At 43.1% G+C, this 27,584-nt stretch overlaps 1 protein-coding gene across 6 annotated transcripts in view; it reads left to right on the top strand.

Annotated features, from left to right (window-relative positions):
• PLEKHG2 (pleckstrin homology and RhoGEF domain containing G2) overlaps positions 1 to 14,083 on the top strand; it is a 135,374-nt gene extending 121,291 nt beyond the window's left edge. For all 6 annotated transcript variants that reach the window (XM_075608220.1, XM_075608217.1, XM_075608221.1 and 3 more), the window contains exons 15-19: positions 1,315 to 1,353; positions 3,447 to 3,463; positions 3,873 to 4,172; positions 5,741 to 7,145; positions 9,553 to 14,083. In XM_075608220.1, the coding sequence (XP_075464335.1) occupies positions 1,315 to 1,353; positions 3,447 to 3,463; positions 3,873 to 4,172; positions 5,741 to 7,145; positions 9,553 to 12,380 (4,589 nt within the window). In that variant the 3' untranslated portion in view covers positions 12,381 to 14,083. The remainder of the gene's footprint in view (positions 1 to 1,314; positions 1,354 to 3,446; positions 3,464 to 3,872; positions 4,173 to 5,740; positions 7,146 to 9,552) is intronic.
• Positions 14,084 to 27,584: the final 13,501 nt, after the last annotated feature.

The following is a 27,584-nucleotide window of genomic DNA, read 5'->3' as shown; positions in this document are numbered from 1 at the left end:
TGATCCCTCTGGCAAGAATATAGGTAGTAGATGCGGTATGTTTAGGGTCATTGTCCTGGAAAAATCGGTGACCACCAGGTGGAAAATCATGCCTAATGTATTGAAGTCACGTTTAAATTAGCCCTGCCCACCCTCTATTCGCAGCCACCTCAGGGCTTTACTGGCCCATAGAGCCCTGTCTGGCAAAGTTAAAGCGCACTTACCCCCCCAATAGCCGCCGTGACAAAGGCAACAAGACACCTCAAACTGCCCACCTAAAAAGAATCATTAAAGTATTTCTGTTATACTTTTTCTCTCTCTTTTTTTAAATTTATTTATTTACAATCATCAAACAGTGTTACAGCATAACAATATGACCTTGTGACGTAACAAATGGACAGGTGAGCGGGAACATTTCTGGCAGGACGTGAACTGACTTCCCACCCCTGCACAGGATATATATATATATCCCCTCCCCATCCCCCCTGCCCACTGCATCACAGAGGGAGAGAGGCTGCAGGGGATTACATACCCCAGAAGGGAGGAGGTAAAGAGAGTTTAGTCCCTGCAGTTGTAGCGCCCTGTCACCGAGGGGCTCAAGGCTACTTTTCAAGGATATTCCCGGAAAACCTTTTAATAATAGAGTAATTTATATACTAAAATATGGAAGAAAATGTTTCTAAATATAATGTATTATTACTCTGAAAGACTGTTTATTAACACATTAAAAACTGTACTTGTCATTGGTTGACTGTAACAATTGAATAAAGATCATTTGAAGAGCCTGTAAATAATAATGTCCTCTTATTCCTGTAGTGCTTCTTTATCCCAGATGTTTGTATACTTGTTTGATGTCTGGTTGTAGCCACTTCCAGCTTCACATTGCAAAGCCAGTAAACCGTCCTCGCACTGATGAGATCCAAAAGGTCGAAATAGCTGTCTGTGAGTAGGTTTACTGAGAGTAGGTTTACTGACTATGCACTTCTGTAACCCAGGCTGTGTTGAAAAAGCTGTGTAATATGTCAGGCATAAGCTAATTTGCATGTCATTACCCAGAATCCTTGGCTGGAGTGGAAAAATTGTATGCTAAGGGATAATGGCGAAAGGGAAGGTTACAGACCTGTCTGAGACATTCAAATGTGCCAACAATTAGTATTTTTTATTTGCTATGCTTGTATTGTAATGTTTTGGCATCATACAATAGTGTTAATTTTGGAGAAGTCAGTGACCCATTTCACATGTTCTGTGGCTCCCGACTGATCCACTTGTAATTTTGAATACAGCAATGCTTGGGTTAATATATCTTTGCATTTCTCTTTATTTTATTTTTTTCAGAGCCAGCAAAGGAACTTCAGGCAGTGTTTGAACAGAGTGGTGAGCCTGCTTCTTATAAAGTAGTGACATGTCTATCCAATGTCCTGCAGGTTCATAGTGTAATCCATTCTGTGTAATGCTGTGCAGGATCATAGTGGCAAATGCAATAATCCCCTTCCGTTAAAGGGTTACTGTTCACTGAGGTAATGCATAGGATAAGGCAGTTTAAACTCGTCCCCTTTAAATGCACACAGAGTCCTTCTATTTTCTTTAACTTTATTGGAGGGGTTAACAGAAACATAAAACAACTTGCAGGTAGCATTTGTGAGAGGTAGGTAGAAAATGATTGCCTTGTTCTGGGATAATAGTGAAAGGGATGTTACTCACAAGGCTGCTGATTCCAAAAAGGAAGCATGCTTGCCTGGACAAGCAGGAAATAAAGTCAGGCTGTGCCAGCTAGCAGGGGGAGGATGGGGCAGCCTAACTTAGGCCGCAATTATAGTGACTGCTGCAGGGCACGCACGCGCGAGTGACGTCAGTCGCAGGGTGTGGGCGCGAAACCTGCACTGAAGGCAGGTGGCATCGGGAGCGACAGGGAGGCGTGGCCATGACTTCACACGAGTGGTTCAACCACGTCATGCGTCACATGTCACACGTCAGGGTGTTCCCTGTTACAGGGATCTGCATGCTTGTTAGAATTTGTTAGATCCATCTGGTGCAGTTATCCTATTTTTACGGAGGGAGACCTTTGTGATTTGGGTCAAAGGGAAGTGCCACGTGTCCCTCTTGAGAGGCGCCGTGGGGACGGGTCTGAGGAAGGGGCATTTAGCCCCAAAATGTTGCCCCCCTTGTCTCTGCCACATCAGCTCCCTGTATTGCCCTTTTTTGGGATTTTATTTTCCCTAATCCCCCCCCCCCCCTTTTTTTTTATTTTCCATTTTTCCCACTCCCCTTACTCCCCCATATGCCAGTTAGGCTTACATAATTTTTTGTACATTTTCCCCTAAATATGTGTATTCATGCGGTATCTGTCACTGTATATATATCCTTTAAATCAGTGGTGCGCAAAGTTGGGGGTGCTGGATTGGTCTGGGGGGGCACGGGCGGTTGCAGAGGCCCCACGCTCTTCCCCAAAGCATTTAAATGAAATGCTGGCGTTACTCGTGTCAAATGACGCTGCAGGGTCATGTGATGTGACGTCAGACGCCGCACAAGTTAAGGAGGGGGGACTCAGAACGGAGAGGAGCAGAAGGGGGGGCGCAGCAAAAAAAAAGTTTGCTCGCCCCTGCTTTAAATAGTTTTGTTTTCAATACAATTTACATTTTTGATACAATTGTTGAAATATTATTTCCTACATTTACTTACGCTTTGAGTGCTGGGAACACCTACCATTTTCATATATAAAGTCCATATTACACATATTACTTTGTAATAGGTTGCAAGCCATCGTTGGAATGTCTTTTTAAAAAGTTGTGGCATTGTCTTTGATTTCACAAAATTCTACAGCTGTTAAATACTGGGGCAAAGCATATCTATTTCTACTTTCCTTTATAAAATAGTTTACTTAAGCTCTAAAAACAAAGAGGGAGAGGGGGGAGACAGGCGAATTAAAAGGTAAATAATAAAGTAGTGGTACCAAGTGGTCAAACATTAAAAAAAAGTGGTGGTACTCCAGTCCATAGCCTATCGTTCTATTAAACTTTAAAACACAGGGTGCATTAAAACAAGTGGATATTAGCAGTCCATACTGTGAAGTTGTTTTGTTTTAGAAAACAAAAACAAATTAATTGAACTTCTTTGCTTTAAGAGTACCCAGCAGTGCTTTGCGAAGCCATATTTATCAGAATGTGAAGCAATGCATTGCAGGCCCCTCCTCTAGACACAAAGGGGTAATGAGCCTGACATTAAATCTGTAAGTAAATGTGAGCTCTTCAGGTGATTGCTCTATAACATATGAAGAAGGGAAATCAATGTGCCCAAAGCAGTGTCCTGAGCTTCTCTTATTCTGGAATTTATATAAAAAAAACAGTACCCCCTCTTGTTTTACTGATACACAGGGTCATGTATATAATTTTAGTGCATCTATTAAATTCCAAGCAGGGATCAAATGTGACAAAATCCTGACTGCCATTCTGTCTCTTTCTATATTTCAGGTATTGCGAAGCTTAAGGTTTGTACCTGTAATTTTGACTTATTTCTTTTTGCTTTTGCATGGTGTGAAATGTAACATATGCAAGAACAGAGGATATTAATCACACACCTGTCTGCTCTTATTGATGTTTGGAATAACATGTCTCCCAGAATTCAACAGTGATTGACGTCGGCATTTTTCAATTACATAAATTATGTATTTGTGTTATAATTATTTGTAATCGTATTATTATGAATCTAATATTATTAGTGTTACTTTGTAATTAAATATACTGGCGATCTAAAATGAAATGACGGTCACAGAAATACAGTTAGTTATTAAATTGGGTATCTATGTCAAGTTTGTGTGAGCTGACCTCTCTCTTCTGCTTGGTGTCTCATGCCTGTGAATGCCCTGTGATTCTTTCCTTCTTCTCTCTCGTCCTTAGCATGCAGGGAGTGAGGGGGAGCTCTTTCCCTCCTCGGGTTCCCTCATGTCCTCAGACAGTGTCTGCACCCTAGCGTCCAGCATGATCGAGGCTGCAGCCGAGGATTCTGACCCTGTGGACGATCCCGAGGCATCCACCTTCTGTCTACCTGAGACGGCCCTGTCTGGCAGTTACTCCATCACCGAAGAGATTCTGGAGCTGCTGAACCAGAGGGGGCTCCAGGCGGATCTGAGGAATGGGGAGGAAAGTGGGAACCGGGACAGTGATCCGAAGATAAAGCAAGGACCAGGAGAGGAGCAGGTAATGGAACAACACATTGGCACTAGAGTGATTAAACCAGATATGTTACCTCTCATGGATTTAGAGTCTCTTACTGATTTTTAGCATCAACGTCTCCGTCTTCAATGTAGTGTTGTATGTAAAATTCAGCACTTTTCCAATAAAATTACATTTTTGGGGTGTTCAGAAGCCCCAAATCTCACTGATTTTAACCATTGGAGGGGACATCTCTGGTTAAAGCAACAATTATCCCCCACAGCCAGGGCAGATTATAGGTAGATACGATACCTGTTTTACCGGCCTATTCCCACGACGTGGCATCATGTGACGTCGCTTTGTCATGGTGGCGCATCACCATGTGACGTCACATTATCGTAGCAACGCATTGCCATGTGACGTCAGGTTGCCATGACAACACGACACTGCAGGAGGAGATGCTGCTCTGTTAAGGGACACTTACAGAGGCCATGCTCTCCCCCCTGCAATCAGTTTAATTGTTGTGGGGCCTCTGTAACGGCTTTCAAGCCCCCCTTACACTATACACACACACACACCAAACAATCTTACATGCTCGGGGTGAGGCGGCCTCCTCAGTGCTGCTCCAGTCCTGCGCCAGTCCAGGGACTGCGCAGCTCCCTGCTCCTGTGAGGCGGAAGTTGGATCCAACTTCCAGCACCGACAGGAGGAGGGAGAGGATGCAGTGATCGCTGGCCTTTATGGGGAGCCTCTGGGACAGTTGTCCTATCTCCAGCCACATCAGCCCACCAGAGCAAGCCCGAACGCTTGATAAAATCTAACAGACACATGTGAGAGACTTACAGCTTTATATACTGTAGGTACGTTTAATAGCCAAGGCAGCACTGGCCCATGGACCCACTGAACATTAGCTTTTTTACCAATGGCCCAATGTGCCCCTGCCCACAGCATCTTTTGGTGTGAGACTGCAGATTTTCTACACATGAAGACCCACGAATCATAGCAAATGTAACATACAGATGGAGCGGCCGTTATTCGAAGAAATCACAGCGCCGTTATTAAGAAGAGAGCAACTGCCTTTTATCATCTTGAAGGTGGTTATTGTTTTTCCCTTATAGGATGGACAGAATTTAGGAAGTAATGACTCCAGAAACCAATGTGGGGTTAGAGTGGTGTAGAACTGAGGACCTCTGCTCTGTGAGACGTAGCACTTAAAAATAAAAAAATAAATGAGCAGATTTCCATTTCAAACGAAAGTGACAAAGTTGCCCTTTTTTAACTCCTAACTTCCCTTCCAAACAATATTTATTTAAAAAAAACATCCTAACAAATATTTTACCATGTCTTCGTGTAGTGGTGAATAATGGATATCACAAGAAGCGAAATTACTATCTATAAACCCATAGCACACTCACTATGTAAGGAATAATAATATGTAAGATCATGTTTACTTAACAGTGCTACACTATAAGACACCCTGTCTGCCAGAAGACACTTTTTACACAATTTACTAAGCTGTGCTGAAATATGGCCCATAATCAAATATAAATGACTACTAAGCATATTCTAAGATTTATTATTACAGTTGTTTAACTTCTCTCCTTTTGCTTCAGGAGCAGCTAAACTTTGAGCCAAGACGGTGGGAAACTCTAGAAGATTTGGCAGAGGGGGAGCAAGACCATTCCATCATCCAGGAGGAAGCTGATGATGTTTTCTGCTGCACCACAAGTGCTGGCACTGTCTCCAAGGATCCCCCCCATAATCCAGCCCTGGAGGGACTCCGTTCCGAGTCTCCCAGCTGCAACCCCCCTTCCACAGGTGAATCTTCAGAAGAAGAAGAGGAGAAGCAAGAGAACAGACAGTCTCCCCTCCACGTATTAGAGGACCTGGGGCCGGAAAAGGGGAGCACTGAGTCCTGCGGCCCTGAAAACTCTAGACATGTGGAGATCCCAGAAGGAGCATTTCCCCGTGAGATGGAGAACATGTCACCCATCAGCTGCCTTCACGTGACTGCAGAGAACATGAAGGGACAGGGTGTAGTTGATCAGCAGCAGGAGATGGGCAGAGCTAAGACAGAGGCAGAGAAGTGTGATCAGAGCCCAAACACAAAGAGGGACTCCACGCTGACCCAAGACGACCGGCTGCTGATAGAGAGGATCAAAAACTACTACGAGAGTGCAGAGGCGGGCAGCTTGTATCTGAGCAATGAGGGCAGTATCTCCTACATGCCCACAGGGGTGGTGAAGGACTCAATCCTTAGGTTCAACTACATCTTGCAGCAGGAGGTAAAGAAGGACAGGGAGAAGAGTGTGTGCGGAAACAATGGGTGTGCTGCGCCAATGAGGTCAGGACCCAGAGAGGGTACATGGATCGGTGCTCCTAGGAAATCCTGGTCAAGTGCAGAGGGGGAACTGTGCCAGCCTGCAGTGTACCCTAACAATGGGAGCCCCGCAATGCCTGCCTCAGACCAGGAGCCAGAATACAAGTCATGTGCTGAAATCCGGAAAGTCTGGAAGGAGAAGGAGAGGCCAAGTGTGCAGGAGAGCAGCATGAGCAGAGCCCCGAGGAGAGAGAAGCAGCTAAGGAAAGGGCTGGAAGATCAGGAGGAGGCCTTGGTCATTGTGGAGGAGTCTGATATGGAGTCTGGAATTGAAGTGCCAAAAGAGGGTCTTGTGAAGGCAGAAGCAAGAAAGGAGCAGAGTAAATACAGCACAGAGGGAAGGGCCCCCAAATTGGACTGTCACTCCAACACACAGGTGACCAGCCGAATGAGTGAAATCCTGGGGAGCCCTGTAGGACTGGGTCTGTATGAAGCAGGGGACAGCTGTCTGATAGATAACTCAGATAAGATCATTAACAAGGTGCAGCTGCTGGCCAAGATGTACAGTGAGAAAATCAGCAGGATGAAGATGCAGAAGAGGAGCTGGGACACAAGGAGACCCAAAGCCAGGAGCAAAGCGACAGTGAGAAACCTCCCGCGGGTCCCAGAGGAGAAGCCGGGGGACAGGAGCACAACAGGTGAGATGACAGAATGCCTAACCCTGTCTTCCTTACACAATTGTAACTTTGCTACAAGCCACTATCTGTCTGCTTTTGTTTTTTTTATTACATTTTGCATTTCTTCAGGGCCTCTGATCCTACCTTGTCCTTACCATAGAGGCAATAAAGATAATGGGAAGGGGGAGAAAAGTGGGTTTCCCTTGCAAATGCTTGTTAAACACACAGTGACATCAGACAAAAGGTATAAAAAAATAGAATGAACTAGCACTCACCCTCTCTACTATAATTCAGATGTAGGTGCTATGATCCTGCATCTATACCGCTAGATACATACAACTATACTAAAAAACATATTGAACCAGGACTCAAAAACTTTACTTTTTTATCGCTGATCCAATATGGTTTTTGTATCAGACAAAAGGTAGCCAGAGGAAATCATACCTGTCCCCAGCACACCATGTTTACAAACTAACTTTAAAATTGTTTCAGCTGTTGCATAAATCAATGGTACAGTGCTGAAAATATGGCAATAGTGTAGAGCTTTGTTTAGTAAATAAAAGTCTAGACACTTAGTAGCATTATAAGGTTATACTTATTGAGTTTAGTTATGATAGACAGCCGATTGCTACATAGCAAAGGCAAATATGCTCCTTACTAAGTTACAAAGATATCAATATCTGTGGTCCTATAAAATGGAGAGGATATAACTTAATTGGCCAGGCTCTGTCTCCGGATACTGTATTAAAATATAATTATAAAGATTGTAAAACGTTAGATATTTTCAGGTTGTGCCTATGTCTATAATTGCAGAGCAGAACGCAGTGAATACACTAAGGCTGTATGTATGAATCATCCTACTATCACTGCAAAAATTGCCTGTTCTGTAAAATAATTTTTTCTCTCCCCTCTGATATTTAAAATAGTGATAACATCTAAAAGTGGCATCAGAGAAATACTACCGCATGTACCACCAGGTAATGTTTGGGTGCAGGGTGGTTAAGGGTGCTCAGGTACCAGACCAGCATATATCAAAATATGAATCAATATACACAGTATTCAAAGGAGAGTGGTGATAAATCATCTTACCATAATGAGTGAGTCTAATTTACAAGTGAGTAATCTTGAGAATGATAAGTAGTTGGACAGGTGTTCCCTGAAGGCAAGGGTGGACGAAAATGCTTCACACCACCCCAAGCCTCACTGGGAGTGTCTCTTGAATTTTCAATAAGATGAAAAAAAAAAAGTACTCACAGTCTCTTCCTCTAAATTCCTTGTCACTCACCCACTGCCTGAAACTGTAAGGCTGAGTCCATAGAGACTCCAGCCGTGCGGAGGCGCGCGGAGGCCGAGGGAAAGTGGGAGCTTTCCCTGGCCTTACTACGCGTGCCGTCCGGGGGCGTGTCTGGGGGTGGGCCAGTGACGTCACGGAGCTGGTTCGCCCTCATTCGGCGAACCGCTCACGTGACCGGCCCTCCGCTCCCATGAGCGCTTAAACGAAAAAAGATTTGTCGGCTACGCCTCCGCACACCTGCAGAAGCGTGCGCGAGCCCCTGCTAAAGCCGCTCTCATTGCGACTGCAGGGGCTCACTGGCAAGCGTCAGCGCGGCTGACCATGCCCGCGGCCTAAGGAGGCGTGACAGCTGTTGTTAGTAAGATCCAATTAAGTTATAACAAAGAAACAGAGCACAGCCTTGAGCTGTGCACTGTTTCTTTGTTACAACTTACTTGTATGTACAACCAACATAATCTAATAGGGAGGGAGAGATGGAAGTTGTCCTGGACCCCATCAGAAAACATGTTCTCCCTCCATGCTGGCTCCCTCTGATGTCACTACTGTGTAACCCCATGTGCATTTTGCGTAGCAAGGCTTTTTCAAGCGTGGAATAGTTCCGTCCTTAAAGGCTACCAAAAAGCTAGATTTTTAGGGCAATACTGTACATAGCTAAGCAAGCTGACTTGGTAATAATTAAAACTGCGCTAATAGGTTAAGTATGTTTTAAATAGAGAAATCCTGAAAATCTGGTCTTATGTTAGCCCTTGAGGACTGAATTTGAGTGCACTTTTGTAAGATGTATGTGTACACGAGAGGAGCTCTGCACAAATAGATTTAGAATCAATGAAAGACATGATAATATCTTAACATGAAGGAGGCTGAGGGTTATTTATTTAACAGCACCAGATTTATCCAAAAATGTGCATTTATTTATTAAAGGCAGTATTCATCGGTAAATCCAATACAGCTTTTTTCCTGCAGCATCACTCCGCTTCTTTCCAGGGAGATTTAAAACATGAACTTTTAAGAATAGTATTATTTATATATCTGTTAAGTGCCAAAAGCCAAAATCATATACAGCAGATGTTTTTTGCTCTATAAGCCCTTGTGCGTATAATATTTCATATGATTATGTCTGTCTTCTGCTCACAGAACCTCAGCTGTACGGCCATGTTCTGATCCATGAAACTCTTCTGCACATTAACTGCATTCAGGAAAATGGCCTCTTTGTCTCTGCAGAGCGTGAGAACTCCACTGATCTATACAGAGAACGCATAAGTACAGATTCTGCCTCGGGTTCCCAGCCTTCCACATCAGAAGAAATCTTTCCAAGGGACCCACAAAAAGAGGAGCATAGCTCTTCTCAACCTGAACATATCTTCACTCCAACGGAACAAGTTCTTGAAGGACAGGCCAATGTGCCAATTGATAATACTGAAAAACATGACTTTACAGCAGTTGCTCACGAAACAGCAGAAGACCCAACAATGACCTCAGTGAATGTTGGTTCTGTATTGGACCCTTTCCAAGCATCAGATATTAATGATGTCACTCCAGAAACGGTTATTGATTTAAACATCAACTCCATGTTTCCTTTATTAAACGCACATATAGGAAAAAAAGATGAGCCCCTGGTTAATGTGTCATGTTTGTTCAATGATGAGATTGGGACTAATGGATTGTGTGAAGCAACAGAAAGTACAGAACAAGAAGCTGTCTTTTCAGAGGAAAGAGAAGACTCTGATGCAAGAGCTAGTTCTAAAGTCGTCAAACAGGAATCCTGTGTTTTAGTTATTAATGGAGGTGGCACATTCACCTTGGAATCTGTAACTACACCAGATTCTATATTCCAGGGGACACCCATTAATGCACCCATGTCACTGTCTGCAAACAGCCAGCAGGAGACACACAATAAAAGACGAGATGAAGTGAGTTTCATGGCACCTGCATCAACCACAGGCTCTGTTTTAGAAGAGTTTTGTGAAGCACAAACTGTGCTGTTGTCCTCAGTGGAAAATGCAAAAGGAGTTTCCAGTGCAGAACCAGAGACTTCAGACATCACGAACACGGGTGAAATCCCTATTATATTTGCAGACTTGTCAGCAGCAGAACAAACAATGAGTATGAACGATGAGTCTGTGACTCCACAAGACTGTTCACCAGTGAAAAATTCCTTTGCAAATCTCTCTCCTTCTCCTAGCAGAGAAGATACAATTCCACACTATCCTGTACATGCGCCTAAAAATAGTTCAAGTTCACAGTCTGAAGAACATGGTCCATCCATGTGTGACGTCCCTGTCGGTAATCACTCCAGAGCCCAGCAGCTTCACAAGACCAGAGAGGTCTCCCCATCTGTGCTTGACGTCATGCAGCGGCTTCAGTTGGACTCCTCATTTTCTGTGCCGTCCAAAGAAAACATGGACAGTGTGAAATCCAAGAGACTGAACCTTGTGACTCGGTCATCCTCCTTCAAGAGCAAGACTTCAACTGCCAGGGAGTTCCAGAGTATGTTACAGCCAACACCACATCCCCATAAACAGCTGAGAGTGGAGTCTGGGGCAGCTAAGGACCCACCATCCCCTTTCCATTTGCAAAGGAAACTGTCCAGCGCAGTGGCCCTATCCAAATATCTGTCAGCGGCCCATTTGAAAAAAAGTACTCTGACAAAGTTTCGAAGCTCAGATGCAGATTTGCAAGTTGCACCATCACAAGAAGCTCTTCTAAAGTCTCACTGTCCTGTCCCAGTCTGTGTGAAGCCCCAGTTTGTCCACTCTCCCCACAGGAACGTGGCATACCCTGCAGTTCCAGGAAGTCACCCTAAACCCAGAATTCCAAAGAGCTCAGCTCCCAGGGATGCTAGGAGGGAAGAAGAACCCAACCTGGGTGGCTGCAAAACAACCCCAACACTGTCTAAATATCATAGGCCTTGTGACCCATTCTCACGGATTCCTGCTTGCCAAGAAAGGTACTTTGCAGATAAAGAGAGCAAACTGTTAGATGGCCCTGTCTGTTTGTCCCCCGGATCTGCTGTTCTCATTGCCTTTCCCTGTCCTCCATCCATAAAACCAGCTCCGACTTCCACCATGTCAGAGCCGTGCTCGCGGGTCCATTCCCCCCAGCCTCTGCACCCCAGGATCTGCTCCCCTCCCCCCATTCAAAGCTCAGTGGCTTTGAAGCCCCCTTGCTCTCCTTCCTTCAACACTAGGGATTGCTCCTTCACCCCCCTGAGCTTTAGCACCCTGGAGAAATCATCTTCAAATTCAACTCTGACATGCACCAGCCCCCCTGACCTGCCCCGCTTGGCTGCCTCTCACCTCGGGGTGCAGGGAGTCCCTTTTCACACCAGGAAATCATGGGGCAACAGCCTCCCTTGTACAGGTGACAGATCCAGTAGCCCAAGGAATACACTGCGCTCTCCACTGGGATCAATGGATGAGGAGAGCAGATTCTGGTGCATTAACGGACGCTCCCCATGCCTGAGTCCCGAAATCCAGTCCCCTATGGGTGGTCTCGGTTCCCATGAGCTGACAAGCATCCACTGGCCAGATGTCCGTGAACTACGTTCAAAGTACGTACCCCTCAAAGTCCAGGAGACAATCTGTCATCAGAAGAGAGCTGATCTGAGGTCACCAGGATTGCTGAGACCATCCAAGTCTCTGGATGAAGTACCAAACAGGTACACAGAAGGGGAAGGATTTTTGGATTCAGAAGCCGTACCGACCCCAATATCTGAGATCCCAAAGAACACAGTGAAAGGTGAGACTTCTCTGCCTGCAGATAAGTTGGACTTCTCTGATGCAAGAGACAAAGCAACCTTAAAGGCAAGCTATTCAACCACAGTGAACATACAGATTGGGGGCAGCGGTAGGATAGCTTCATTTAGCAATGCTCAGGTCAGCCTTACCCACCCCCTGCTTCAAGCCACTGAATCGCAGACCATGAGGAAAATCAACATTAACGGAAGCAACTTAGAAGCATAACCCAAAATCGTGATGTTTTGTGAGGTTAGGGGGACACAATGTGTCACGTTTTGGAGTTTGTAGGAACACGCTTCATAGGTCCTGTGAGGTCAGGAGCCTTCAAACTGCATGATACAGAACTGATCCAACAGCATCAAGTTACAGGATGCAAAAAGGGCACAATCAGATCAACCAAAGACTAATTATTGTAATAAGAAATAGCTATTTGCCAAGTTGTCAGTTTGCACTTGTCTTTTATGCTATGCAAGAAGAACTACTTCTGATTGTTTTATAGAATTCGGATGGAAACATCTATTCTGATTTTCCAAAAAAGGGATTTTTGTTAGTTAGAGACTCATTGACAAAATGTTTTCTGCATTTGCACTTACAGTTCACAATCTATTTACACAAAAGATTTCTTACTTCAAACGCTAATGGTTTTCATACCTAGAAATGCTAAATACGATGATGAGAACAAAGGATTTAGCTCTCAGCAGACAAACAGCACCCTATTCTTCTTTAGATATAAATATAAAAGTATTGTGTATCGTGAATTGTACATCTACAGTTTTTAAAGGGTGGCCTGTAACATATTGCTCTGCTTTGGAAGACCTGACTGAAGCAGTTAAAGCCCAGCTGTGAATGTATTAGAAACATGGTACTATTAGATTTGATATTCTTGTATACACTGCTTTAGAAGAACTAAACTCTCAGGGTCATATGTATCAAGTCTAAAGTTGAGCAATTCTGTGGCAAAATAACTGCACTCTTTATGTATCAAAGAATATGTCCCATTGAAATCAATAGGAATTTTTTCTTTGATACTTCTTGGGACCGTTTTTTTGCCCAAGAATTGTTCGACATTCGCCTTGATACATAGAGCTCTATGTATGAAAAGGTATGTGTGCACTGACACCGTTACGTAGAAAAATTGAAAAAATTTCTGTCTTAAACACCACATTTTTATGATTTCTATTAGTATTTCTACTGTTTTAGAATTTGGCGAAAGCTGCTCTAGTATTCTGCGCTAAAACAAAAGTATGCTACCTTTAAGGCAACGCAGAAAACCTGCAAGAAAAGTTGTGCCCTAACTGCTCCCACTTGCTCAATCAATCCCTCGTGCCTTCGTAGACTGGCGCAGATGTCGCCAAAAGTAGCGCAAGCAAGATAAATAAATAGATGCTTCTGTCGCTAGTATGTTTTAATGCAAGTTGCAACAAAATAACTTTGCGCCGGAATTTGCCCGTTGATACATAGAGCCCGCAGTTTGTCCTCAAACGGCAGGAAAAATAATGAGTATCTTATGCGGGACCTATATAATAGGTTATGAAATTGCTCACTGATATTTATGGAAACCACTATTCATGTCACTATAAAAAAAAAACCCCGGCAAATCAAAAGGGAATTAATTCATTAAGATCTGAAAGAGCCGGACTATAATCAGTCTGTTAATGCAAAGGTTTACTCATCATAAACAAATCGGTCCATAGCAAAAGACAGCAGTACTTCAACAAATATACATTGACAGATACTATTCCTATTCATAATAGAAAACAGCTCTATAAAGGTATAAATTTCATTTAGCTAACCAAAGGGAATACAACTGATTATACAGATGCAGCCACGAGTATTAGATCTCTTGCCTGGGAGAGTTCTGGGGCAGTCTTACAGTAAATGCCGCAACATTGCTGAACATTGCCTCAACATTTCTGTGAGATTCTTAATGGCCCATCGGATTAACAAAGCAGGGGTCCCTGCAGTCCCATTCAGTTTGAATGGGACTGCAGGGACCCCCTGCTGTGTTGATCTGATGGGCCATTATGAATCTCACAGAAATATTGAGGCATTTACTGTGAGACTGCCCCAGAATTTCCCAGGTAAGTGTTCTTATACTGGTGGCTGCATCAATAGACAAGTTTAACGAGCGTATGCTATGGCAAAGGCTATTAAAGTCTTATAGAGACCATAAACCTAATATCCTAAAGAGAAGATATTTAATGACATGAGACCTGTTACAGACATACTTTGCAAAGAGTAAGCTATCAACAAATTCGCCACTCCTTCCAGAGCTGCATGATCAAATATGTTTAAAAGTTATACAGTATACCTTCTCAAAACAAGGTACGGAAAACAGAGAGATCATGACAAATGATTTTACCTATTTATCAGGAACACTCAATAATTTTAGCAAAAAGTTGATAATTTTTCTAATGTAGTTTATTCCTGAAAATATTTCCTTTGACCCAATGGAAGTTTTAGAAATATCCTACATTTTCATCCAAAATCAGCCTTTCACATGTTGGCATGCTAAGTAAGCAAGGTTAATGCACAATATTTCCTGGTATCTGAGTGAAGGGTGCAAGGCACAGATATGTTTAAGATATTATCATTTTAGTATGTACAAACTCCTGACTTGGGGAGGCATGACTCCCTATATCTAGTGATTAACACAGAGAACATGAATTCTGTGACCTGTTCCAAGCACAAATTGAGATAACAGTGATGTGTAGAGATTTATGGACACAAGACTAAAGGCCTCATGCAGTAAGCAGAGATAAGCCACTTATCGCCAAAAAAGCCTACTGCTATTCAGTAAGCCCCGATATGTCGGCGATAAGAGAGCTTTTCGTCATTTTTTTTTTTTTGCTGAAAAAATAAAAATCACCAAATGCGCGGCGAGAAGCCACTTATCGCCAGCTTGTCAAACTCACGCTTTTCTAGTACCCCGATTAGCTTATCAAGGCTAATTGCCGCTCTAGAATGGAGATTTCCTCTCCAAATCATCTCGCCAGGAAAAGTTGGCAAGAAGATAGTGAGAAGCTGCCGATAAGCGGCGAGACGGCACTTAGAAAAAAAAATGCATTTTTAATGCATCGGATTCATACCGGGAGACTCCGGAGCCGATACCCATTAATATCTCCACCGGAGACCCCCGTCATGAATTAGATGCATGAAAAATGCATTACAGGCAACTTCATTACCTTAGTGGCTAACCTCTAATGCAATGAAGGGGTTAACCACCAGTGTCATGCTTATTGTGGGTAGTGGGGATGGGTGATGGTGGTATGTAGCCCTTGGTGTGTGTTTAGGCTTTGTGGGGCGGGGGGGGGTGGTTGCGAGTGGACTTAACCTCTGCATTACCTTAACAGTTAATACCGCTATGGTAATGAAGGGCCTAAACACACATCCTTGGGGCTACTACCCCTTTGACCCACCCCCGCTACCCACAATAAACAAAAATACACACAATAGCCCTACTACCCACCCCCTGTGCCCCCACATAAAACCATTATTTATTTTTTTATACACAGGATTAATACCAGAGGCTGGTGGGGGTCCCCGTGTCCGGGGGTCGTCAGGTGGTCCCTGTGGGTCCCTGCTGGGCTGTGGTACCATTCGTGTTGTAAAAATAAAGATGGCCTACATTTCAATAAATACACCTCTCCCCCCACCCCCTCCCCCCCAAAACACATACAGTACAGTAATGTGCAAAATAACTATTATCCAGATATGGATAATAGATCATTTGCCCATTATTAAACAAAACATTAGAAGCCATCATAAATAAAGTAAATAAAACCGTTCTACATACTGCAGGGCCATGTCCTCCATTTCCAGAAAGAATACATAAAAAATACAATCTAATGGCCCCTAAACCCTTAATCACTTTAGCAGTTAATAACTGCTATAGTAATTAAGGGGATAACCCACCCGGGAGGCCTAATCACCCACCTTGGACCCACTATACCAACCCTGTACCCATTGATTGGCATAGTAGTACATTATACCAATATAATATGGGCATGATAAGCTACTATAGCAGTCAATGGTCATCATAATACAAAAACATGAATGGCCAAAATACACAATCATATACAACAAGAACATAAACCTGCAAAATCAAACATTAATAGCACTAGCCAACCAATGAATTACTTAAATAAAACCACTAGCCAATCAATTAAAGAAATAAAACCACTAGGCATTCAATTAAATAAATCACACCACTAACCAAACAATACATTTAATACAAAAAAGCAGTAACCAACACAACAATTAATTAATACCACCACATCAATATATATATATATATATATATTTTTTTTTTTTTTTTTTACGCCATATCTGTGACTGGGAGGGGTCTGAGTAATATGCATCAGTCAGTCATAAAAGGAGCATAGATGTAGTATGAAACGGTATAAAATGATACTTCTCACTCCACAGTCTGTACAGGTCAAGCATTAATCCAGCACTTTGTTACATTAGAATATACATACACTCACATCCTGCTCCTAATGAGGCTGGTGATTATTTTATCTCCCTCTATGCAGAATTATTAAACCCTCTGAAAAGTCTTAACCTTTTATGAGCCAGAGAGGTCTTTAGCGTATTGCTCTGGGTTCTGATATACTTTTCATAAAGCAATATGGAAAACAAAAGGGATAAAACATGGTGCAGAGAGACGCAGAATGTAATACATGTCAATATGTGCACCATGTAACTCCTTCCCGACTCCTACTGACACTCCAGAAAGTGCAAGCCAGGGCAAATGTGGCAAAATTGGAGCAACATTTTTTTGATGAAGGTGCAGGGTGAAAAAAGTGTACTGGTATTTATACAAAATTGCCTTGATACATAGACTCTTTCATATAAAGTAGCTGATTTTTGCTTGATAAGCTTAGTAACCACACATATGTCATAACCTGTATACAGAAGCATGAACTGACCTTATAAACTGTACAGAGCAGGAAGTCATTCCAGTAGATTCTCTTATACTGAAACTACTCAGTAATATTTATACTGTTTGGTGTGTAAGTTAAAATCAATAGGGAAACTCATATCTTCATATCCTCTGTAAATGCACTCTATATATTTAGAATCAGTTATCAATGGTTACTTGTGGCTGTTTTCATAAATGTACATAATGTGTTAACCTTTTTTATTGATTTTGATGTTATTTTGCAGTCAGTAAAGAAACTTTTCAAGTCTTGCTCTTGTTTAATGTCTTGTACCGAGAGATTTGATTTTGCTTCGCATCACGTGTCTCTACTGACGGAATTAGAACATTGCCACTGTTTTTTAAGCCTGCATGTCCCAACTCCCACACACAAATTCTCGGGAAACGTTTCCAATTGGAGCATAGATGGGAGTTACAAAATCTGTTTGAATAAATAAAGTGTATGGTATTAATTAATCTGCCATATTTCTTTATTTCAAGATTGTTTATTGTATTTTTTTTGTTTGCTTAAGGTTTTAAGTGTATGAATGTGTTTGTTTCTGAATTTGGATGCATTAGTGTGGTTGGGTAAGTGTTAGTGAGAGTGGGTGAATGAGCATTTAGTGAATTGTATACAGACACCTGTGAAGGGTTCACACACGGTACAAATAGAGGGACACAAGCACGATACCGACAGGAACCTGAGGATGCACAGATACGTGCGAAAAGTGTTGTTCCCTGTCGGTACGTGCACAACTTTGATCCACATCAGCCACTGCAGCCCAAAGAGTTCCTTGCTAGCGGTCCTGCCGTCGGACGTGGAAGCGGGAGCTAACCACAGCGGAGGACTCGGAAAGGCAACATAGAGCTGTAGCAGTATTTTATTCATGCGAGTTGCTTATACTTCTGTTTTTTATAACATTAAAACATTTAAACTTTACACATTGTGTGTGACTGTCATCCTCATACGGGTCACGGGAGAGGCGCTGGTTCACCACTCAAAGCTGACGGTGTATCAAACACAATATATGGAGGAGAGGCACTAACTGTCTAAAGATAACTATGATGAGAATTTGACTCACACACGGCCGTGTGAGTAGAATTACTATATCTATATATCAAACACACAGCTGACCTGCGATATTATGGTCATGCCTTGAAAGTGGCTCGCAGGCTTATACGCTTTGGCCAAAGGGATAACTAAATTACCCTTTTTCAAGAGATATATAGGTATTTCACTGTGTATTTTTTGTCACAATGGATGTTGATCTGGACTTCTTTGTTTCTTGTTATATCTATATATCTACATATTTCATTCACTGTCTGCTTAGATTTAGCCCGTATTTATTTAGGATTGTTAAACACTATAATACTAATTGTTGTTTTCATAGATATCCTTTTCATCTTGTGCTGACCATAAACTCCATTCCTAGGAATCAGAAAGGTACACGCTACTCGAACAACGCGTTTCGCTTCACCAGAAGCTTTGTCAGGTTCGGTAACGTGTACTGCGTGGGGGTGGTGGTAAAATGTGCTCATAATCGGTTAATTGTGTATGAACACCAGATGACTATTAAAAACAGGACCATAATGACGCATAGGTTGGGAATGGTCAGAGTACTATTTAACAAGGGTGGTCAGGGTAATGAATATAAACTATTTGGCCTGGAGTATAAAATTGATTTAACAGATATAATAAGACCCTCCTTATAATTAATACAGAGGCTGAAATAGGTCCACTAATGGAAATAGTCTCAACTAAACCAAAAGAGAATGGTTGGACACTGAGCTCTAGTGGACAAATATATTCACTACATGGAAAAGTGATTCAGCCCTCCATATAATGTATATATAAACAATACATTATCAAAATAGTTTTTATATAAAAAAAATTAGTTACATACAACAATTATAAAATTAAACAACGTCATAACAACGCAATTGAGGTGAAGAGAAAGGACGTGTTCTGAAATAAAATGGAACAAATGAACCTGAATTTCTATAGGGAACCAGGGTTGCTACAATCACTACAAAACAGAGGACTTATTGTAAAGCAGAGCTGATCAGATGAATGCTCCTAGATTCAAGTCTACATTTAAACCTAATGGACTCATTGTCTTTAGTTTATATATCCAGAAGGATTCCTTCTGAGCCAGCCTCCTAGCCAATTGAGTGGTACTGCCTCAATGGCTCTATACATAAGACCTGAAAGGTCCCCAGAGTGACTTATGCAGAAATGTTTGGACACATTGTGGGTTAGAAGACGTTTTCTAATATTGCCCATGTGTTCCAGTATGCGGACACGCACCTGTCTGGTGGTGCGTCCCACATACTGGAGCCCACATGGGCACTGTAGCATATGCACAACATTTGTAGTCTGGCAGTTAATAAAATGCTTCATTTCGAAGCATTCTCCAGTAGTATTCGATTTAAAAGACATTTTATCAGTGGAACCCTGTTTACAGGCCTTGCAACTATTGCACTTAGAAAAACCAGTGGCCTTTGAAAGCCAATTGGAAGGTGTCTTCTTCTCTATTTGTTTAAAAACACTTGGTGCTAGTTGGCTTTTGATATTACCTGTCTTCTTAAAAATGACCCGCGGGCGTTCCAGTAGATGCCCTTTTAGTACTGGGTCTTGCAGTAGTAGGTGCCAGAGTTTCTGAATAATTCTCTTAATTCTTTCTGAGTCTTTATTATATTTAGTAATAAACGGAACCTCATAGCCAATCGTAGGTGTTTTAATTTTAGATACCAACTTATCGTTCCTATCCAGAAGACCGATTCTTTCAACATCTGATTCTATTTTCGTCTTATCGTATCTTCCATCTATGAATCTCTTTTTGAGGATTTCAGTTTGTTACTTGAATACTGTATTGTCGGTACAGTATTCAAGGAACAAACTGAAATCCTCACTCAAGTTGCAGGCTGTGTTTTACGATCGCCTCGCCCCGGTGTGAAAGTCTATCTGCATTTCCATGCTCACTACCTTTTTTGTGCTGGATGGTAAAGTCAAATTCTTGCCGGGCAAGACTCCAACAAAGGAGCTTGCCATTTTCCCCAGACACCCTTTGCAACCAACTCAAGGGGTTGTGATCAGTAATTACTGTAAATGTCCTGTCATACAAATAGGGCTGCAGTTTCTTCAGAGCTCATACAATGGCCAAGAATTCTCTCTCAATTGTGGCATAAGCCACCTCCCTGGGCAGTAACTTTCTGCTCAGTTATAATACAGGATGCTCTCCCCCCTCCTCCCCGAATTGACTGAGTACAGCACCGATACCGTAATCAGAGGCATCGGTCTGCACCAAAAATCTTTTTGCATAGTCAGAGGCTGCTAGGATGGGTGCGCTGGCTAGTGCTCTCTAGAGTGCCTGAAACGCTTTTTAACAGTCAGGAGACCAGGCTACCAGAACTGGAAGTCGTTTCTGTGTCAGATCTGTCAAGGGTTTAGCCACGGCACTGTACTGTGGGACAAACTTCCAATAGTAGCCAGCGGTGCCTAAAAATACCATAACCTGCTTCTTGTTTTTGGGGACTGGCCACTGCACGATAGCCTCAACCTTAGCTGGTTCTGGCTTAGCACCGCTGCTACATGAACTAGGTGACTGTCCTACGTCCTGCTAAACACTATGTCGTCCAGGTATGCCCTTGCATACCTTTTTTGTTTCAATGCCCTTGCAAAACCCTGCATCCCTTCCAATAACCTATTGACCAGGCGGTAGCCGGGGCATTCTTCATCCCAAATGGTATCACTAGAAATTCATAAAGGTCACTTGGAGTAATGAAGGCTGACTTCTCCCTAGCCTCCTGGGTCAGCGGGATCTGCCAATACCCTTTGCTCAGATCCATGGTCGTCAGATAATTTGCCCCCGCGAGCTCATCTAACAGCTCGTCCATGCAGGGCATGAGATAAGCATCTGACACCGTCCCCGCATTGAGCTGCCGGTAGTCCACACAGAAGCGGGTGGTCCCGTCATGCTTAGGCACTAGGACTACCGGACAAGCGCAAGGGCTCTGGGACGGTACAATTACCCCTAGGGCCAGCATCTCCTCTACCTCACTCTCTATACAGCCCTTCACCTCTGCTGATACCCGATAGGCATGCTTATGCAGAGGTATCAGCTCACCGGTGAGCACTGGGTGATCTGTGATATGTGTTCTGCCCGGCTTGTCCATGAACAGAACCCTATACTGATCTATCATAGCTCTCACCTGCACCCTCTGCCGCTCACTGAGCTCAGACCCTATCTCAACATGCTCTACTGTGCCCCCCTTCATAGTCTCCCTAGGAGGTCAGCCAGAGTATTGCTCGAAGGGGCCCCCATCGGTGGGCTACAGATAGCCAGCACTGATGCCACACTCGGTGCAAAATACTCTTTCAGCATATTGATGTGATAAGTCCTAGTTCTTCCTGTCTCACCATCTAACTGTACAACATAGTTGTACTCATTCATCTTTCTGAGAACCGTGTATGGTCCAGACGAGGCAGTCATTAATTTGTTCTGTCGAGTGGGCTTTAGAACAAGTACTTCCTGTCCTGGGATGAATGATCTGCTACGGGCATTGTGGTCATACCAAGCTTTTTGCTTGGTCTGAGCCTCCCTGAGATTAGTCTGTGCCAACCCCATAAGCATTTCTAACTGGTCTCTGAGATCTACTACATACACAGACGCATCAGTATTAGTGGTCTTCCCTTCCCATCCCTCACAGAATAGGTCAGAGTGCAAAGGAGGACCTCAGCATCTAACCCGGGCAATACCCCCACCTCCCTCATGTCACGTCCGGCACCCCAATCAAGAAATACCCGGGCAACCTGGATGGACCAGTCCGCCATCTGGCATGGTCACTTGCATCCCAGTGCCTGGGAGCAAATCCTCTGGTTGGACCAGGGTAACAGTGGCACCAAAGTCGAGCAAGCCGGCTTTTTTGGCGATCTCTGATGGTCACGGTGCGCAGATGCTTCTGCTGGACATCGTTGAACTGCATCCCGACTTGTGCAATCTGATGTCCCTCTGTCTCCGCTGCTGGTTCGGGATGACAAGTGCAGATCTCTCCATGGAGGTTCCCCGCGGGGCTGGTCCGACGGCTGTACTTGGCTCCTCTGTGTGTGCCAGTTGCACACGGGCGACCAGCCTCGCAGCTGGAGAGCGTTGCCCCTGATGGGGTCCACTGGACTTTGCACGGACAGTCTGGTCTGATGTGACCCACTTTGTTATACAGGTAACACCTCCTCTCATGCTTAAACTCTGCAGCTTTGGGTGCGCTGCCTTTTGCTGCAGGCTTGTTCGTCCACTGCAGGGTGGTTTTGGCTCCTCTGGCCGGAGTGGCCATGTCTTTGGTAGCCCCCTTTTTTTTTGCATCAAAGCTCGATTGGTCACAAATTCCTCAGTCATTTTAGAACTCCTGGACCGACGTCGCAAAGCTCTGGTCCTCCAACAAGGAGTTGTTGAAGTGCCAATAGGCGGCCGACGGCGCTGATGGCATTAGCACCACCGTCACGACCAGTTGTGGTCCGTGAATGGCGCCAATCTAATGGCACTGGACCGGGCTTGCGACATGAGGTGGCTAGGTATGGAGATTAGCACTCACGGTTTTGTTGCAGGAGGCAGATGCTTGTCCCATAGAGAGTATGTAGACATATGGAGACCAGGGGATCCTGATAGCCAAAAAGAGACAGCACACTGCAGGTATGGTATCAAAAAAGTGTATTCAGTAACACAAGGCCGCCAACGTTTCGGTCCTCCCAACGGGACCTTCCTCAGGGCAGTTATGGTGAGTATATAGTTATGGTGAGTAAAAAAAGTGACAAAAACCCTCCACAGCAAAGCATATAGCATACAGGAATATTTGCTATACACATATATATATATATATATATATATATATATATATATAAAGCCGGTCAATCCGGGAGTTGGATACCAGTCCACGCCACACCACACCCTGGCGTTATCTGGTGTCCCTTTATGTTGTTCCCGCTAGACATCGACTATGGAGATGCGGGCGATGAGCTCCTGCAAGGCCGACGCAGAGAGGGGGTACGACTCTGTTCCGAGCATCGAGGGTGCAATTGAAGTCACCCTAGAGTACCACACACTCATCTAAATCGACCGTCTCCAGGTATGTCGACAGCCTGGAAAAAAACCTCACTCTTGAGCCTGTCAGATGGAGCATACACGTTCAATAGTGAGGTTGGAGGAAAGGAGATTTCACCAGCAACAAAGGAAAGGGTTCTTTACAGTAAGGGCAGTTAAAATGGGGAATTCATTACCCATGGAGACTGTGATGGCAGATCCAATAGATATCTTCAAAAATAGGTTGGACATCTTTTTAGATGGGAAAGGTATACAGGGATATACCAAATAAGTATACATGGGAAGGATGTTGATCCAGGGATTAATCCGATTGCCAATTCTTGGAGTCAGGAAGGAATTATTTTTTCCCCTTAATGGTTTTTTTTTGTTTGCCTTCCTCTGGATTAATAAGTATAGATATAGGATAAAGTATCTGTTGTCTAAATTTAGCATAGGTTGAACTTGATGGACCTACGTCTTTATTCAACCTCATCTACTATGTAACTATATAACTGCCCTATACCTACACCGAAATAACCTATACTGCTTTCCTCCCCTCCAACATATAAGGCCGCGCTTATAGTGCCGGCGGCGTGACGTCGCTCGAAAACAAATGCATTGCCGCCTGCTAATTCTGGGAGTCAGGAAGGAATTTATTTTCCACCTTATGAAATATCATTGGATGATATGACACTGTAGTTTTTTTATTTTGCCTTCCTCTGGATCAATAAGGAAGTATAGATATAGGATAAAGTATCTGTTGTCTGATTTTAGCATAGGTTGAACTTGATGGACTTATGTCTTTTTTCAACCTCATCTACTATGTAACTATGTAATTATGATGTGGGCAATCGAGAGCGTTTGGGTATTAAGATGGTGCTACAGGAATGGAGGCATCTATTGGACGGGTCTGAGAATCCCATCACGATTCTTACTAACCACAAGAACTTGACGTACATTGAGGGCGCTTGTCGCCTGGGATCTTTGCAAGCCAGGTGGTCCCTTTTCTTTTCAAGCGTCAATTTTATAATCTCCTACATTCCATGCTCCAAGAATATACTGTAAAGGCGTACTGTATGCTCTCTCGCCAATTACTGACAGGCGACATAGCGAAAGATTGCACAGAACATATACTGCCTGCTTCGCAGATTATTGCAGCCAGCACCTTTGACGCCTTGGAAGACATTGTTTGCAAGCAGTCTCGGATCCCGGGGGGCATCATCGTCCCAGTTGGTCGGCTCTATGTGTCGCCACATTTCCGACATGGAGTTCTTGAATAGAGCGAGAGTGGCTCAGTGCGTAAAGACACTGACTGGCACTGGGTTTGGAGCATGGGAACCTGGTTCAGTATAAATACTTTAGCCTTTGTGTGTGTGTGTTGGGGGGGGGGGGGGGAGAAGAAGGTGTGTATGCAGGATTATTAGTCCACAGAAATCTTTTGAACAGGTCATCAGAATGTTTTGAACCCCACACCCACAAATAAAAATTACAGTATGCCACCCACCTCATACAGTACAGTATACATGACTGTAGTGTACAATTAAAAAGCTAGTGATTGATTCTAAGAATAGCAAAAATTGTTAGGCAAGCCCATGTCGAGAAGCAAAACCAAAAAAAGGGTCAATTTTTTTTTCAGGCTTGAAATTCACATTGAATGAGAAGTCATTCTCGCCAAAGCCCCATACTGTATGTGTTTCAACAAGACATACACACGCATGCGCCTAAATGTGATGACACCCATATGCGTTTCAACAAGGTTCCAATGAGACATACACGCATGTGCCTAAAAATGTGATATACATTTTTATTTTTGGGGTTTCTTAGCAGAGACATACTGTACACGCATGAGCAGAAAAAATATTTAACATTCTGAAGAAGCGACGTTGTATTTTTGTATTATTCTTCCCCTAATTATAGAGGTAAATGAGAATTTTAACTCGGAGTGTTAGGACCTGTTAATGGTCATGCCTTGAAAGTGGCAAGCAGGCATGGGGCGCTTTGGCCAAAGGGTTGAACTAAATGACCCTTTTTCAAGAGAATATATAGGTATTGCACAATGTATTTTTGTCACATTGGAGGTAGCTTTGGGCATCTTTGTTTGTTTTTTGTTGTATGCATTTAGCCACGCCTACTGGCACTGCTTTTGACACACACACACACACACACCCACACACACACACGATGTGGTAATGTTTGGGGTTTCTCAGAGCTTGTTGGGTATCTGTGTGTTCATTTTATTCTATCAGACATCTGATTATAGCCTATATGAAAAGAAAAAGAGAACATAAGAATAAATAAATAAAAAACAAACATGAAATAAAGAGACATTTAAAATCAAAAGAAATGACTCCTACAAAATAAGTAATCTCAAGATATATACATGATAGTATTGATCAACCAATAAATGTATAATATGAATGAAAAATACCAATATATGAGACAATACCCAAAGGAATTAAAAAAATATATATATATATTTATATATAGCAAATGGAAATATTACTGTATGCTCATTTGCATGTCTTAGACAGGTCTGCAACCCCACCTTTCACCATTTTCACCCAGCACACAGCACTTCCACTGCAGCAAGGGATTCTGGGAAATGACATGCAAATGAGCACACAGTGCCACCTTTTGTCTCAAGCTCACATTACATGAACAACCCTTAAGCCAATGCATGTTGCTTTAAACACAGCTTTTAAACATAAGCTGGGATGAGATGCAAAGCCAGTAAACCCACTCACAGATTGTTTCGACCTTGTGGGTCTCTTCAGTGTGAGATTGGTTGTACTGGCTCTGCTTATTTGAGATTGAGTAGGTCTTCACCACACATTATTAAGGATATATATATTTATATATATATATATATATATATATATTAACAATAGCAAGAATGTTCAGGGCACTCAAAGGGAAAAAACTTATCTGATCAGTTGTGGTGCTCACAGTGCGGCCAGGATCACCATCCAGCAACCAAAAATAGATAAATACCCAATATCAAAGAATCTGGAGCACTCACAAATTCAAAAAATACAATTTAATGAAGTAACACAGGCATCAGGGGGTAATCACAGAAAAAAGCAGCAACGTTTCGGACCTTACGGGGGAGCTTGAGAAAGGTCCTGGGTTGATGATTATATTCACATTAATGCAATAGTTGAATGAATCAAAAGGGAAAGATCAAACAAATCTGTATTTCCCCATGAAGATCTAAATATATTAATATTTATAAAGGTGTTTTGAAAGATAAATTTAATGTATTTAATCAAGATCTGCATTAGTTGATACTTGAGAAACATTGATGGATTATGTTATTAATCCCTTGCTTCATAAATATATATATAAAACCAAGAACCAATCTCAATCCCTCAGTAAAAAATACTGTAATCTCATATGAGAAAATGTTTTAGTTCCCAGTCGGTATTTATGGCGGCCGGGTTTAATGTATTTAGGGTGAAGATCCAGAACATCTCTCTTCGGTTAAGGATCTTCTGTCCATCACCTTTTCTAATAGGCAGTGCTTGACAAATCACCCAAAAATCTACTCGCCGAACCAAAAAATCTACTCGCCACCTAGTCCCGCCCCAACCCCGCCTCTAGTCCCGCCCCCAACCCCGCCCCCAGACCCGCATTTTAAAAAAACCATAAATGAAATAAATGTAATCAATTCCTAGTAAGAACATTCGTTTTTGACATAAGTTTATTTATTGTATTACATTATACTACAATTAGTCCGTGTGTGTGTATATGTGTGTGTGTGTGTGTGTAAATGTCGAATCTAGAAAAAAAAGCCAGATGTGAATGACTAGTTTCCTGCACCCCTTAACTAGTGCCCGGATGCCCCTGCTTCACAATATTTAAAGCAGCAATCCCACCTGGGATCTTACCTGATCCGCAGACCCTCAATGTCCAGGTACCTCATTTCCGCAATGTTATACATTGGAGGGGAGGTGTTCCCTACCTGTCTTCTGGGTTAGGGGGGGTTCCGATGTCTTCCGTGTGAAGCTTGAATCAGATTTGGAAGAAAGCAGTATAGGTTATTTCGGTGTAGTATAGGGCAGTTAAGATATACAGGGTAAATAAAATATCCAGATCCAGATTGTGAGACAGAGAGAGGGTGAGACAGAGAGAGGGTGAGACAGAGAGAGGGTGAGACAGAGAGAGGGTGAGACAGACGGAGAGAGAGGGTGAGACAGACGGAGAGAGAGGGTGAGAGAGACGGAGAGAGAGGGTGAGAGAGGGTGAGAGAGACGGAGAGAGACGGAGAGAGAGGGTGAGAGAGACGGAGAGAGAGGGTGAGAGAGACGGAGAGAGAGGGTGAGAGAGACGGAGAGAGAGGGTGAGAGAGACGCAGAGAGAGAGGGTGAGAGAGACAGAGAGAGGGTGAGAGAGACGGAGAGAGGGTGAGAGAGAGGTTGAGAGAGAGACGGAGAG

The sequence above is a fragment of the Ascaphus truei genome, chromosome 7, assembly GCF_040206685.1.
Source record: "Ascaphus truei isolate aAscTru1 chromosome 7, aAscTru1.hap1, whole genome shotgun sequence".
In the NCBI taxonomy this organism is placed as follows: Eukaryota; Metazoa; Chordata; class Amphibia; order Anura; family Ascaphidae; genus Ascaphus; species Ascaphus truei.
The sequence above is the reverse complement of the archived record's forward strand: the minus strand, read 5'-3'. Positions and strand labels throughout refer to the sequence as shown.